At 43.8% G+C, this 16,690-nt stretch overlaps 1 protein-coding gene and 1 long non-coding RNA gene across 2 annotated transcripts; one reads left to right on the forward strand and one right to left on the reverse strand.

Annotated features, from left to right (window-relative positions):
* Nucleotides 1–2,690: 2,690 nt before the first annotated feature.
* On the reverse strand, nt 2,691–4,271 carry LOC139434801 (uncharacterized). The gene is made up of 3 exons (XR_011644106.1): nt 4,106–4,271; nt 3,657–3,711; nt 2,691–3,542 (listed from the first exon to the last, which is right to left on the reverse strand). It is a non-coding gene; the product is annotated as an uncharacterized lncRNA (long non-coding RNA).
* Nucleotides 4,272–4,349: 78 nt separating this feature from the next.
* Nucleotides 4,350–16,323, forward strand: LOC117455532 (macoilin-1-like). Its single transcript, XM_034095064.2, has 11 exons — nt 4,350–4,604; nt 5,435–5,576; nt 5,740–5,866; nt 5,996–6,119; nt 6,436–6,614; nt 7,218–7,755; nt 8,470–8,628; nt 11,993–12,175; nt 12,661–12,781; nt 13,248–13,422; nt 14,730–16,323. The coding sequence occupies exons 1-11, from the start codon at nt 4,525–4,527 to the stop codon at nt 14,930–14,932; spliced, it is 2,031 nt and encodes a 676-aa protein (XP_033950955.1). The 5' UTR covers nt 4,350–4,524; the 3' UTR covers nt 14,933–16,323.
* The last annotated feature ends 367 nt before the right edge of the window (nt 16,324–16,690 follow it).

Consider the following 16,690-nt stretch of genomic DNA (forward strand, 5'->3'; position numbering starts at 1 on the left):
TTTCATTGAACCCCCCAGCAGCATGATCTACAGATCAGTAGCTTTTGTCTCCATCTCCAATAAACCTGTCAGTCAGTCACAGATCTTGAACCAGGGTCATCGTCACTCAGCGTCTGCAGGCATTGTGGTGTTGTAAATGTATTATCTTTTAATTTAAACACAACATCTAATGCATGTCTGTCCGTGCCGTCCTGCAGAGGGATCCTCCTCTGCTGATCTCCCTGAGGTTTCTTACATGTCCCCCATTAACTGGGGGGTTTCTTTTGGGGTGTTTCCTTGTCTGATGTGAGGGTCCAAGGACAGAGGGTCGCGTATTCATATTCTGCACAAACTGTAAAGTCCACTGAGACTAATTTAAAATGTGTGATATTGGGCTTTTTTACTCACGCATCATTTAATAAATGTTTTGTATAATTTAGTTTCATTAACAAAAGAAGCAATACAAACTGGGGAAATGTTGAGAAATCGACCTTTTTGCTAAAATAATCAAATAATTAAAATCAATTTATAATCTAAACCAGCGCCATAGATAGAAGAGTTACGACACCGGAAGTCCAAAAACGGTTATCGTCACGTGGTTCATGTAGACGAGGATCGTTCCCCGGAAGTTCATGGCGGGCAATGTGAATGCATTGATAACAGGAGATAGAACTACGATGTTTGTTAATTATTAGTGAATAAATGTTTTGATTTGCAATATTTATACAACAAATCGATATGTGTATGTATTTACATCAATATGTTTTCAAAAATAAAATCGAATTTGCTAATATTAAGTGATAATATTAGGATTAGTGTGAACAACTAGTTTACATGTTACTAACAGTGCCTTGGTTAAAGAGCCTGTTGCTGTTCATTTATAGCTTTGAATTCTTTCAAACCAATATATTATCTTCTTAAACTTGTATGGTAGTCAGGAGCATCACTTTCTAATGTTTATTGATACATTTAGAGGGAGGGGATCTAAAGTAATGCTTTAAAATTCAGATTGGATTCATTTCTACCATTTTCTTAAATTCATGGTAGTTTCAGTAATCCCCATGGTAACTGAGGACACAAGTTATCTAAACGACTAATGTCATCTTTATGGCTTTCAGAAAGGACAGGAGACCGACAGGTGGCTATCAAAGGACTAGCAGCAGCAGCAGCATATGATGATGATGATGATGATGTTAAATGTGTTGCTTTAGGAACATCCATTGCAAATACATGGAATTCAATAAACTATAGAGGCTTCTCAATACTCAAATTTCCCCTCCTCGACTCCCCTCCTCGACTCCCTTCCTCGAGACTTAGTCCCGCCCACAGGAGATGCGAGCGGAGGACCGAGGAGGGGAACCGAGGAGAGAGGAGGGGAAGCAGCAGACGTTTAAAGAAATGAGAACTCCTCTCCTCTGAGCGGTCATATTAAAGCGACGTCCGTTCATTATTACGTGGCAACAGCTGCATCAGCTGTCGAGTGTTTTGTCATATTTTATAATCTGTTAGATCAGCTGAACATTGTTCCCCCACATATTTACCTTGAATTCATTGAGAGTGCGGTATAATGAGACAATAACAGGCTACAGATGCGGACACACACACACAAATATATTTATATAAATATATGCAATTTAAAGTATGAGAGCACTCTCATAATAACGTAACACAATCAGAGACTGGATATATCCCCCCCCTCTCTCTGGTCGCTGAAATGGGGAATTGAAATTACGGGCCAAAAGTTGTATTTGCAAGTATTAAAAGTAAGGACATCAAACCAACTGAGACCTGTCTGTCCGCCGCATCTGCGCACACACTGTACCACACACACACCTACACACTGTACAGGACATACCTACACACTGTACCACACACACACACACACACACACACACTGTACCATACACACCTAAGCTCCTAAAGCATAACCAGGCTACAGCCGTTGTGTATTTTAGTATGTGAAGCACTAAATGTTCTTAGAAAAATATCGACTCTTTGTTTGTATATATCTACTAAACTAAAGCAAATAAAGAGAGTAGGTCTGTTATACTGAGTGATATTTATTTTACACACTGCTCTGCTTTCTGCAGGACCTCACAGCTGTTCTCACTGTAAACATCGCGTTGCGATGAGAGCAGTTTCTAAAATAATATCCAGGGGATGCATGCAGAGCTGTCATTGGCTGAGATAAGTCCGGCCGTGTGTCACGCCTCCACCGTTCCCGGAAATGCATCCGCGGAGGAACCATCAGTGTATCCTCGGTTATAGCTCCTCCAGAGAGCCTCCTCGATGCTCGATCCTCGGTGTGCATTTAGAGAAATGAGACGTCCTTCAAAATGGCGCGCTGAAATTCATTTCCGGGTCACTACCGGAGGACCGAGGAGTCGAGGAGGGGAAATTTGAGTATTGAGAAGCCTCTATTGAATAGCATATCATGCAGTTTGTCTGTGCCTTTTCCTCCGTGTTGTCCTGGTGTGCTGTGCTGCCTCCTAGTCGCCACCATGCTTTGCTGTGCTGCCTGGGGATGCTCAAATCGCTCAGAGAAAGGAGTACGAATGTACGGCTTCCCCACTGACACAGAGCGGAGGAAAAAATGGCTGGCTCAAGTCAGCAGGAGCAATTTCACGACCAACAGCAACACAATATGTGATGTAATTATATACAAACACTGCATTTGCACTTTTTCATAAAACGAAAACCACACCATTGGGAAAGCTTAATGTTTTGTTTAATACAAAAAAACAGGGAAAGGCTTGAAGAACACTGAGAGTTGAGACTCAGGGTGCAGGGTGAGGGTCTCAGTGCAGGTATTGAAGGATAAAGATAAGGCAAAAGTAACAATATAAGATATAGTAAATCCTGTAAAGGAAACGCTAAAAACATTGAGCTGTCTGAGTGAAAAAGTAATGTGTTAAAGTTTACTGCTGAGGTGCCTCAGCAGTTGGCCGGCTACATCCTGTTATCTTCAAGAACTAGACCACCATGTTACGAGTATGTGTGGCCCTGACCTTCAAAAAGGCGCAACTGTCTTGTGAGAGAAAACCAGATAAAGCAGGTAATAATGGACACATCGAAATTAGGAAGAGGGAGTAGGGCCGTGGCCCTGACCTTGGCTAAATCTGGGTGTTGCTGGGCAGAAAAGGCAGATTACAGTAAGAGAGAGCACCAAAGGTGGGGGCTTCACAGCAAATACTATAAAGAACAAGATGTATTCAGGATTCGGGGCTCTCTTCAACTGGGATCTTACGCTGACTTGCCTGTCACGGTGAGACCTCAAGAAGGAGTCCAAAGCGCTTTGTGGTATTGTATCAAATTGAATGTACTTTGCTGAACTGTGATTAAAGTACCAAATTTAAATCAAATCGGAGTACGAAGTCCAATTAGTTTTACAAGCATAATCTGTTTTCTAGATACTGCCTCTACTTCCCAGGAACAGCTCACCGGAACTGAGGGATGGTCAGACCCTGCTCTGGCCATAACCAAACGATCTGCGCGGAGTGCGGACCTGTTCCTATAGGCTCCAACAGTATTCAGGCTCCATTGAATCCCCTCTGGTTCTTGTGCTGAAAGAGGGAGTAACAGACAGGAGAAAGGGTTATACACACAGCACACCTATTGGATGGGAAATGCCTTGGGGAGATAAGGTGTTTACTTATATAAAACAGTATTAAACTTACCTTGTGTTTTCACTCTCACTTAGTCCCTCTCCCTTTGCCATCAATCCAGAATCAGCTGAGTTGCAACATTATACAGACAGGTAATAATCAACAGAATCACAAGGACACAATATGGCTCTGCTAAAAACACTCACTCTTACACGCACCAAAGTTATATTTATCTAATATTTAACTCCCTCCACCCCCGCATACAATCCCGTTTAGAAGCCCCTCTTCTCTAATTCAACATGTTGGACGAAATGACATTAAGAGAACGGAATTTACAATTAAAAGGCTGTTCAACGTGTGTTGCTAACTTGCTTCGGTATGCTAGCTTAATCTGTTATCTGTAAACGTTCCCTAAATCTACTAATTTAGGGATAATCCACTGACATCCTTTAATACACATGTTCATTTGAATCAGATGTACTGATAATATCCGCAATATAAATCTTTAAACTTCTTCTTACCTTTAAAAGTCCGTCACGAACGGTGTATTATGCTGCAACTCCACAGCTCTGCTAGCCTTGGCGCTAACTTCCGGGGAACGATTGAGAGGCTCCACGATCCGCCATTGCTGTAAAAAAGTGGTCCATTGGAGTGAACGGAGATGACGTAACTCTTCTATTAAATAGCTCTGATCTAAACAATCTTCCCTGTGGGCTTCCGATGACGTCATGACGCACGACGTCAACAAAGGGGACGACGCAGCCGTGTCGTGAAAAGGGGAGGGCCCTCAGCGTTCAGTGTTTTTATTTATTTCTTTGTTTCATGTGTGCATAAAACAACAACAATGGTGGATAATTGAATACGTGGAGATTCACGAGGATGAGCGAATGACATTTCCACTTCCAGTTTACCGCACCGATAGAGAATCAACAGGGGGAGGATGAAGCGGCGCAATGCGGACTGCAGCAAACTCCGACGGCCGGTAAAACGGAACCGAATCACCGAGGGTATTTATAGCAGGTACAAAAAAAGGGACTGGAGGGACCTTATTGTGTAACAATGGTGCCTCTGTGCATATGTAAAGACGGGGCTATGCGACATGCAGATTGACGGAGCAGGGGTCTGTTGGAGCTGCACACCGAGCTATAGGGACATGCAGCCGCTTATTGTTAGAATTACAGGCCTTGTGTGCTATTTCGTACATGATGTGTCTCTGGTGTGCAGGTTAAATGCAAACGCGAGGTGGACGTAGGGTTTAAATAATGCATTGTGACAAATTCTGCTCAATGGAAACAAGTGCGGCTAAATAAAGATAGCATGCAAAAAACCCAGCTTGAGATGACAGCAGCTCTCATCTGGGCTTTGTCTGGCAGATGTGAACACGTCAAGGCATTATTATTAACCACCACAAATAATGAAGTCTAACTGGAATATGCACATGTAATTTAAGGTACATGTTGCATTAAAATAGCATGTGTCTTTTTCTATGGATTGATTGAAGGCAAGCCAGAGATAGAAGCCAGCTGTGGTCTCCGCAACATGTCCAGACATGACACTGTACTCAATCCATACATCTCTACCCTTGTCTTTTTGACTTGTTAAGCTCTATTTCGCAGTCTTGTTCACTGTTGCTCTGTTGAAACTACATTACTTGCTTTTAATCTAGTAGGAACTCGAGGAAACACTGTCTGCAATCACCCTTGTAGATCTTATAAACATAACGCTGTTGTATAAACCTGATGATACAATCTAAATCCACGGTAAATCCTGTTTAGTCTCCCGCTCTTTATCCTCTCTTGTGTCCTTGGTTTCAACATTTCCCTCCATCCTTCCTTGTCTCCTGTCCGCAGTACGTTCCTGTACCTGAAGTTCCTGGTGGTGTGGGTGTTAGTTCTTCTGGCTGACTTTGTGCTGGAGTTCAGGTTTGAGTACCTGTGGCCTTTCTGGCTTTTTATCCGAAGTGTGTACGACTCCTTCAGATATCAGGGACTGGTAAGAGCTTGTTTATGTGCCCCTGACCCCCCCCCCTATGAGTGCCATTAACCTGTTATTATCCCAGCTGGAGGCAGAATGGAGCACATTTAGGTAGATTGAAAACAGACGTTGAAGACAATGCACCTTTTTAAATGATCTTGTTTCTTTCTCCCACACCTAGGCGTTCTCCGTGTTCTTTGTATGTGTGGCGTTTACGTCGGACATCATCTGCCTCCTCTTCATCCCCGTCCAATGGCTGTTTTTCGCTGCCAGCACCTACGTATGGGTCCAGTATGTCTGGCACACAGGTGAGTCTTACACTTTCTGTGGGCTCTGTGGAGCTCTGCCAGCCAAAGGGCAACGTTCACCTCGCATGAACCTCACAGCTGCCAAATGTCTTGAGACTGAAGTGACTCTGGTTTCTTACCTGTCTGCAGAAAGAGGAGTCTGTCTACCCACGGTATCGCTGTGGATCCTCTTCGTGTACATTGAAGCTGCCATTCGCTTCAAAGATCTGAAGAACTTCCACGTAGACCTGTGTCGACCCTTTGCTGCTCACTGGTAAACCTCATATTAGAGCTGGTTGTCAAATTCCTATATGTTTTTTTTATAACGCCCATGATAAATATAAGGGTTATTGTAGGTATGCATACGAAAGCCATTGTAGGTTAAAAATGATTAATGCGTGGCAGGGGAGTCATGTATTTTGAGAGAAGAACAAGACATTTTGGGCTTTAAAGCAATAAAAACTACAAATGGTGTTGAAAGAAATGATGCAAATTGTGATACCGTAGCAGATGCTTCAATATGTAATGCCTACACATATAACAATGTGCTTGTATTAATATTCATCTTTGTATTTCTCCTCACCTCCCAGTATCGGCTATCCAGTGGTGACGCTGGGCTTCGGCTTCAAAAGCTACGTCAGCTACAAGATGCGACTGAGGAAACAGAAGGAGGTGCAGAAAGAGAACGAGTTCTACATGCAGCTCCTCCTGCAGGCTCTGCCGCCGGAGCAACAGATGCTCCAGAGACAGGAGAGGGAGGCAGAGGAGGGTGAGAGACACACACACACACACACACGCACACACGCACGCACACACACACACACACACACACACACACAGTAGAAATGGCCCATGGATGTTGTGCTGTCAGAAGTCAATCTCATCCATATGGAGCAAGGGTTTCAGGGGTTATCTGTTGGCGCGTAATACGGTGGTCGGTCTGCTTTGTTCCAAACAACAAACATAAATCCAGACCTCGACTTCCCTTCTCAGGCAGTCTTAGAGTAGATATTTTCTCTGGACTTGAGAGCATTTTGTAAAATGTTTTAGTTTATGTAAAGCCGGTAAGTATTGCTGTGACATCCTGCTGGAATACAAATGTCTGTCAGGATGTTCTCACCCTGGAACAGGCCATCATTCAATCTAACTTTATGTTCAAATATGCTCTCAATGAAATGATATTGATATTGTTACAGCAAAGTGTATATATAAGTGTAGCTGTGTAGAATGACGTGTGTTATATAACAGTAGTACAATTATTATTGCACATCGTGACGTAAAGCAATGGATGGCCTCACTAGAAGCAGCAGCCAGTAGGAGAGTTAAAGTTTGTATGTGTCTTCTAACACTCCCTGTATCTGCTCTCCTCCAGCTGCCTTAGCTAAAGGGATCACCGAGGTAGAACCAGCAGTCGTTTCCCAAAACGGATCAGCTCCAGCAAAGAAAAGCCCCTCAGTGCCGTTACCAGAACTGGAGTACCGGGAAAAGGGAAAAGACAGTACAGCGAAAGAGGGTAAAAAACAAAACTCAGTAGGAATCAATAACAACAGTATTGTACACGCACTGGACTCCAAAGTACAGGAGACAGAGTACATAGAGAACTACGCCGGGGCAAAGAGACTGAATAACGACCTGGCGGGAGACAGCGCACACCCCGAAACCAACACACACTCTGCTTCTAAAGAGGAAATGGGAAGCACGGGGAAGAACTACAAAAACGCCAGCGGAGGCGGGGGAAACATTTCCAACTCGTCGCCACGGAATCACAGTTCTTCAAATGGCAGCGTGCCGCCAGGTTCCTCGGCCAATAAGAACGAGAAGAAGCAGAAGGGGGCGGGGAAAGGGCAGAAGGACCCGGTGGAGAACTGCATCCCCAACAACCAGCTGGGCAAGCCGGACGCCCTCGTACGGTAAGACACGGAATAGCAATATATGAGACTAAGTCATATTTCCTGGTTTCAAAAGCTCCCTTACGTCACAGGTGGAATGTAACAAAGATACCTGTACTTGAGTATTTCCATTTTATACAACTACATACTTCTACTACACTAGAATTTGGAAGCCAATATTGTATTTTTTACTCCCCTACATGTATCTGACAACTTGGTTGCTGGTAACTTTGCAGACTCAGAATATTACATATTAAATCTAATATCCAGAGTAGTATACAAAGTCATTCTGATTAGCTCCACATCTACCAGCTGTGATAGACACATTAACGCATTAATACTTAATTACCATTGATAACAGTAATGCCTTTTTATTTAATTACCAGAGCTTGTTTAATATTTGCCTTCATCCACTTAGTCAATAACTCCACTTTGCTGAGGGTTATTTATCAAAGGCTCATTGCGTAAATAGTTTTGGGAAGGCAACCCAATTTTTCTTCACACCGCCTAGCCTTAAAATGTCTCTTGTACCATTTCAAGTAGCCTTTCTTCCTCCTGCAGGTGTTTGGAGATATGTTGTCATCAGAAATCTGTTACACTTTCTCTATCACTTGTCCTCATGATTGATCAGATACAAGCCAATACACCTTACTCACAGACCTGAAATATTCATCCTATACCTGTCGAGGTATCTTTGCCTTTTCGTGACCTTGTGACCCTTCTCCTTCCTGAAAGGCTGGAGCAGGATGTGAAGCGTCTGAAGGCGGATCTTCAGGCCAACAGGCAGCTGGAGTCGGAGCTGCGCAGTCAGGTGTCCTCTCTGAGCAGTCAGGACCGCAGCCTGCGCTCCGAACTGGGCCAGCTGCGGCAGGACAACGAGCTGCTGCAGAACAAGTGGGTGCACGTCGGCTTACTCGCCGACATCTGGCAACAAGCGTACATACTGTAGCTACAGTGTGGTTATGTCAATGGACATCTTAGGTCACAGGCGCCTCCAACAGTGCAATATAATACATAGATACAATAGTGCAAGTAAATACAATAAAACAGAAGTAGTGCCATAAGAGTCAAGTGATACATAATTTGTAAGTTGCAAACGGGTGAATGTTATGGATGTTCTTAGTTCAGGTGTTTAACAGTCTTAAGGCCTGTGGGATGAAACGGTCCCCGAGTCTGAGCCTATGGGCTCAGAACAGTCTCATAATACACACATGCACACAGCAGGATTCAAACTTGTATTTCCGGATCCATACTTGTGTTTTTCAATACACACACAAATGTATTCCGTTTCATATACATGTAAATGAAATCCAAATACAGAAAAAAGTGTTACATATGTATTTTTGATCCTCACTTATTAGTTTCCCGTTTAAATCCCCTGAACCTGCAAACACAACCCGCTTCCTGTGCACGGATCGCTGTGCATTCGTGTGTGGGTCTTTTGAGACTCCCCTGACGGTCAGCCGATTCGTACTTGTAATTTTTTCTATCTATAGCCAATCAGATGTCTCCTTCATTCTAAACCAATCACACGAGCGCGCCCCCACGAGGGTAAGATTACTTCATACGCATTTTGCGCAGTCCGGTCAGCTCGCTAAGCAGAGGGCGGAGCATCAGGTGATCATGCACAGCAGCGTGTCTCCGTCAGACTCAGCAGCTGATCTGATCTCTCTCTCGCATCCGGTTATACTTCACTCGCGTTTATGTCCATATCGATCAGATCCAGCTCTCCTGATCGGCCTTTCTAGAGAGCACCGATCTATTAAGAGTGAATATCGGCCGATAATGACCTGCGGGGCTCCCCCCCCCCGTTAACAGGTCACTGTCTAGCACTGGCTTCGTAGTGCACTGATCGATTAGGCTAAGCTAACCTGTAGCTGCTCCCTCCACACTCACAACAACTTCATACAGACATAAAGAAAGCAGCTGTATTCGCCACACAGAAAACACACATTTAAAACGGGTTTGCCTGCCGTTTTTGTGTACACACAAGCATTCATCAATGGTTTGGAAAGTGGTGCTGTACCTTAATAATATAAAGGCTTGTATTTGCGTGCATTTCCTGTTCGGAAAGTGGCGCTGTGCTGACTGAGAGTGAAGGGTGTCCTGACATTAGCGCCTGCAGGCAGGCTCCATGGAGCTGTCAGCTCCGGACTGCGCAAAATGCGTACATGAAGCTCTACGTCATGAACGCAAGAAATCTACCCTCGTGGGGGCGCGCTCATGTGATTGGCTTAGAATTGGCTTAGAATTGAGGAGACATCTGATTGGCTATAGATAGAAATAATTACAAGTACGAATCGGGTGGGAGTCAGGGGAGTCTCAAAAAACCCACACACGAATGCACAGCGATCCGTGCACAGGAAGCGGGTTGTGTTGCAGGTTCAGAGGATTTAAACGGGAAACTAATAAGTGAGGATCAAAAATACACATGTAAAACTTTTTTCTGTATTTGGATTTTATTTACATGTATATGAAACGGAATACATTTGTGTGTGCTTTGAAAAACACAAGTGTGGATCCGGAAATACAAGTGTGAATCCTTCTGTGCTCATGTGTGTATTATGAGACTGTTCTGAGCCCATATGAGCCCCCCTCAGTTCTTCTACAATTAATACCATCTTATGACAGCGCATTGAGATAAGCAGCGGGTTAGTTGAAGGTCAGCGGGTTAGTTGAAGGTCAGTGATTCTCAAATGGGGGTACGCGGACCCCTGGGGGTACGTTGGGGTACTGCAGGGGGTACGTGAGATTTAAAAAATAAAAATAAATTAATTAATAAAATAATCTTAGTAAAATAAGTTAAATAGAAAACACAATTTTACATAAAACATCCCTAGAACCACCAAGGGGGTCCTCATATAAACATGTCAAATGTGTGTATTGTATTTTATAGTTTTTCACAATAACATATTACTTAAATTGAAAATCTGTTTTATAAAAGTGTTATTTTTTTTCATGCATAAAATGAAAATATCCTTAGTTTGTTGTAATGCATACCACGAAGGAGTTAATACATCACACACTGAGGGAACATCACTATATTGTAATTATTTATATGGGCTTTTTCGGTCAAAAATGTTCGGGATCTGTCAGGGGGTACTCGGCTGAGAAAATGTTTCAAAGGGGGTACATTACTGAAAGAAGTTTGAGAAGCACTGGTTTCGGTTATCGAAGGGGACTTTATACGAGGTACTTATCCACAGTCAGTGGAAGCCCTCAAGTTAATAGAAACAGACCGTTCGGAGCCACCAGACCCCATTAACAAAAACTGTAATTTTACTTCAGAGAACACGGGAGAAAGCCGGCCTTCTTCTGCCTGAACCGTTTAGTTTGTTTAGTGAGTTATTGTGTGACTTTACGGGGTGAGTCTGGGTTCATTAACCCTTGTGTTGTGTTCGAAAGCTGTTACCGTTCATGGTGTTCGCGGGTCAATTTTGAGCCATGATTTATCTCAGTCCAAAACACACTCAAAATGACGATCATCCAATATGTTTTATCTACATTATAACTAACTTATAATGCATTCATAACCGTGCAATCATGTTGTATTTAATGTTATGGCCTCAAAACACATCACACCACATATTGCACTCGTGCATGTGTGAGTTCAGGTTCAAGTGTTCATGTTCTTTGAGAAAGGTTGAGTTCCCGTGGGGGGAGGGGGGCAGGGGGAGGGGAGACCAGGTGCATGTTGCGAACAATGATTGTTACAGTGTATGAAGGGGGAGGAGCTCTAAAGTCAAAGATGAATCTTGATTGGGCCAAATTTGACCTCGAGGCACCCAAAACAATTCTGCTGGGTCTCCCCCGACCCCGACACCAAATTATACACTTTTTTTTTTTAGAGACCTTCAGACTTGCAAAAATTGTCAACCAGTTTTGTAGTGTTTATATATCTGCTGTGGAGGATATCATGAAGCCTGGTTCCGATACAAAAAACTAGAGCGTAGTTATTATATATACAAGTGAAACGGTAGGAATTCAGCACATAACTATATGAACGTACTACTGAACTGAAGACTGGGATTTAAATGGTATTAACTCATTGATCTTTATCTCAGTGACAAGCCTCGGTACACACACATTGCTTTCTCAAAGCTGTTACTTATCAGTGAACAAACATGAAGGTTAAACCTTTAAATCTTAGGTGTATTTACAAAAAGACGGATACAGTTCCATCAATTATAAGAGTGATATATTGTCTAAAGAAACGACCAAAATACTTCATATTTGACTGCTTCCCTCCGTTCTTCAGGCTCCACAGTGCCGTCCAGGCCAAGCAGAAGGACAAGCAGACCATCTCTCAGCTGGAGAAGAGGCTGAAGGCGGAGCAGGAGGCGCGCGCCCTCGCCGAGAAACAGCTGGCCGAGGAGAGGAAGAGGAAGAAGATGGAGGACGCCACCGCTGCCAGAGCCGTAGCTCTAGCTGCCGCCACCAGGTACTCGCAGTGAAAAGAGTCAATCGGTTGATGTCTAGACAGGACGTGAAAGATCAGCTGGCTCTGGTGCTGCGTCTCAATTCGCTGGACTAACACTTTATATTTTGAGTGCAAAAGTGCGTCCCATGCCAAGTATGTCACGAGGAGAACATGGATGTTGATGTTGCTACGAAACGAAACATTTGTGATGAGGTTATCAGAGCATTAGACAATTAAAAGTTAGCCCGCTTTTTGAAGTACAACTACACTTTTGTCTAAAAGAAGCCACTGTTGATTTAATCGGGTTCATTGAGCAGTCTGTCTCCGTTCCTGTGAGAGCACAGCAGCCTTGTGAGATTTGCTACAGGTCGAAAATCATGCTCTGCATTAGTCTTCCTAGTGCCCGACATGGCAGTGTGCTAAGCAGAGTATTCAAATCGAGACACAGCTTTTTAAAAACTTGCCTTTCCCAATATCTAAGTGCTGTTGTTCTCCCCGGCCGACAGAGTGGAGTCCACTGATTCTCTGCGAGGCCACATCAGAGAGCTGGAGATGGAGTGCAAGAAGCTCAGCATGGACCTGAAGCTGAAGGAGGAGCAGACCAGGGACCTGGAGGGCAAGTGTCAGGTGAGAGGAGAAACACTACTCTGGTATCTGCTGCGGATAAGATAAAGCTCAGGGTTAATGAGGGGCTGCTTCCTGGGTCCTTGAGAAGATTGTATAATACATGATCTGAATTCTGGGAATAAGCTCTTATGACGAGCTGTTTAGGATTTGTAATCAATGACTGTGGTCCCTTTACTCAAATGATGTGCCATTTGAGTAAAGTGACCACACATACAGACCCTGCGGCTTCTGATTGCTTCGACCATTTACCGCAGCTTTGTTTGGGAATAAGACACTTGTTTAGTCGCTTATAATAATTTTAGCATGACTGTAAAATACACACAGAACATGTTTTGTCCTCCCAATGCAAATTCTCTTTCCTCTCCTGTTATTATTATAAGGACAATGCATACAGACACATTACTCTCAGAAAAGAGAAGCGATGCCAGATTTGAGCTAATGGCTCGTTTCCATCCGTCACATGCAGGAGCTGAGGAAGTATAAAGAGAACGAGAAGGACACGGAGGTCTTGATGTCGGCGCTGTCAGCCATGCAGGACAAGACGCAGCACCTGGAGAACAGTCTGAGCGCTGAGACCAGGATCAAGCTGGACCTGTTCTCTGCCCTGGGGGACGCCAAGAGGCAGCTGGAGATCGCACAAGGTAGGCGTTAGCACCCAGACAAGACTATCAAGTGTTGCGGAGGAAAATAAAGTGTCTGGGACCGCAGCACTTCGTTCAACGGACACTCGCATTGGAGGCGTGGCTTTATTTATACATGCACATGAACTTTAACCTTACATGTAATTGGCTGTCAGCGGTGCACAACAGTCCGGCAGTGGCTCAGTCAGTAGGGGCTTGGACTGTGAGCCGCAGGGTCGCCGGTTCAAGTCCCTGAACAGACCTAAATATGGGGGGGTTTCTCAATGTCGAGGACGCTTGCTTGGTAGCACATGTCTTCCGAGTCACTTCCTTCAGAAGCGAGGCAAGAATCCTTCCTGGCATTTGGAAAACGAAGAGTGGAACAGGCGAGCAAGTGTGCGTCATACGAGAGGCCCCGCCTTACATTTTCCACCACAGATTTGGGGAAATTGCTCCGTGCGCAAAGCATTGTGGGGATTTTAAGACCGCGGAGTCTACACATGTGCAGCCTCGAAATTTCTCGCTACGAAGTACGCCGGGCTTGGTAGAATTCCAAGTATGCCGGACATTGGAACAGTCCTTCGGCGGCACTCGATGACGTAGCATACTTGAAATAGTGGCTCTGGAGCAGCCTTCCTCGACATTGAGAAAAGGAAAGTCCATGTGTGGGGAAACCTGGGTATTGATGTGATGCAGAAGTCATATTTGTCAGTGTAGGAAAACCTCACTTTTTAGGCAAGGTGTGTGATCTTAAATCAGGGGTGTCCAAACTTTTTTCACAGAGGGCCACACATAGAAAAATATGCGGAGGGCTGGGCCGCTCACTAGAGGTGTACTGCCTCATAAGTTCAGTTATAAGTTAGCAAAATCAATCAAATGTAGGTACATGATGTTTAATCAGCCGAAATCACAGCTAAAGTGTTTCAATTATTTTGTGAGCAGCACTTTCCTTAAAACAGAAGCCTTGGATTGCTCATAAGAAAACATTTAGGGTTTATTTCAAGCTTGTTATGGAAATAAGTTATGGGCTTTTTTTATTATCAACTTAGATTTGTTAGAAAACGATTTCAACTTTAATTGACTCTATTTGAAAAGTGGGCTTATTAACACGTGTAATATCTATATTTAAGAAGTACAATACAATACAATACAATACAATACAATACAAGAAGGCCAATACTCCATTATACTTTTTCAATTTGTTGAGATTCAAAATAGCATGACACCCCCGTCTTAAAGCGTTTGGGGATTAGACTTCCAGAGCAACGGCCCCCTTGCTCTTCTCTCAACGCTGTGATACAAGCGTCCTTGTCTCCTTTGTCCTCCAGGCCAGATCCACAAGAAGGAGCAGGAGATCGCCGAGCTGAAGCAGAAGATAGCCGAGGTGATGGCGGTGATGCCGAGCCTCTCCTACTCCTCGGACAGCAACAACATGAGCCCCGTCACCCCCCACTACTCCTCCAAGTTCATGGACAATAGTCCCTCCTCCCTGGACCCCAACGCCTCAGTCTACCAGCCCCTCAAGAAGTGACTCTGACAGAACTGTGTCCTCTTTTGGGTTTATTTCTGCGTTGACCAGCCCCTGACAGTTATGCACTCTGATGTCACCACACGGCGCCACAAGCCCTCCAGACATCTTTGTTTTTGGTTGGATTATTATTTCGAGAGGGATGTGTCCGATATGTTCTGTGGTGAGTTTGGGGATTGAGCCATTTAGACGGTTTTATCCGCTTTGAAGGGGAAGAAAGGAACACTATTTGTTAGCCAAATGTTTACTGATGGGCCGTCACGCATCGCGTCATCTTCTTTTGGTGTCGGAATACCCCCCCCCCCGATGCATATCTTCTTTAATATTAAACTGACACACAGGGGTTTTCATTTTAACAAACAATTGGATTTTCCTAAAGTGTTGCCCAGCGAGAGATACATGAATGTAAAGCTATTCATGTTTGTCCACCACCGTTATTTAAAATCAGTGATTGTATTGTTTTAGTTACGGCAATGTACACGTTCTTCTAAAAATTGTGATATTGAAACGTTTGCTGTGTTCTTCAGGTATTCCAATACAATTTGTCCTCTGGAATAGTACCAGGATTATCAGTTAGGGGACGAAGCAGATGTCCTAAAAATGAAATGAAACAGGCTACCGTAGATTCGACCTGGCAAAATATCCACCCATTTGCCGCAGACGACCTTTCCTTTCCTTCTGGACCAGATTAGACGCCGTTAGGCCATATCGTTCTCACAAGTCAATGATGTCGAAGGTAACTGCTTTTACCGTTGTTTGCAGATTTTTACAGTGCCTTCTCTTTTTTAAGACGACATAATCCTGGGATCTAAAAGCATCATTTCTCTATCTCGCTCTGATTCGCCTGGTGTCCATTCAAGATTTCTGATCCTGTCAATTCAGTATTCAAAGATTAAAACAACGAGACGCAGTTTCTTTCCGACACAGACTAAAAAGGGAAAACAAAACGTTGGATATGGCACATGTCATTTCATAGCGACGCAGTCTTGGTACGCCAAACAACCACCAAACTGTCTATGCCGAGAGTTGGCATTTAGTTGTTTACAACGATGTACATTACTTATTAAATGAGGAATGATTGTTTATTTCATTTCAAGTGCCAAGTGTTGATGTTCAGTTTCCATCCATACTCGATGTAGCTAGCATAATGTTTGCAGAACGGTGCTGTTCTTTCTTTGTCATTACTGGGATGGTGTTGTGTTTACAAAGCTCTGGGCTGAAGTGTTCAGTCGGACTGATTGTGTTTTCCACATGTTTATTTATTTGTTCCAGATTTGTCGTCACCTCCTTGATATTTCCCATCAGTCAGTTGAGTTCCTATATTTTTCTACCAGGAAGGATTCTGTGGATGTGTTGTGTTGGGAAAAGGTCCCCCCCCCCCCCCCCCCCCCCCCCCCCCCCCGACCATGTTGTGCTGTCATGTTGCCGACCTGGGGGAAAGAAAAGTATTATTTGTGGATCGCTCTGGTGTTGTGACTTCAGTTCTCAACGTTGCTTTTATAGGTTTGTGGAAGAAAAAAAAAAGTGCTTTGTTTTATCTTTCTTGTCATTGTTCCACCATGTTTGTTTTCTTTACTCAAAGTGATGGTGGCTGTGTCACTCTGTTCACTTTGACCATCACTATTAAAGAAAGTCTTGCTGGTGGCAATGCAAGCTGTTCAGTATGTGAACGTGTGTCTTATTTCACTTTGTGTAACATTTGCAAGATTCAGAGGTGGAAGTAGTACTCGGATCTTGTTGAGTAAAAGTAGAAGTACTCAG

This window comes from Pseudochaenichthys georgianus, chromosome 11, assembly GCF_902827115.2.
Source record: "Pseudochaenichthys georgianus chromosome 11, fPseGeo1.2, whole genome shotgun sequence".
NCBI classification, from domain to species: Eukaryota; Metazoa; Chordata; class Actinopteri; order Perciformes; family Channichthyidae; genus Pseudochaenichthys; species Pseudochaenichthys georgianus.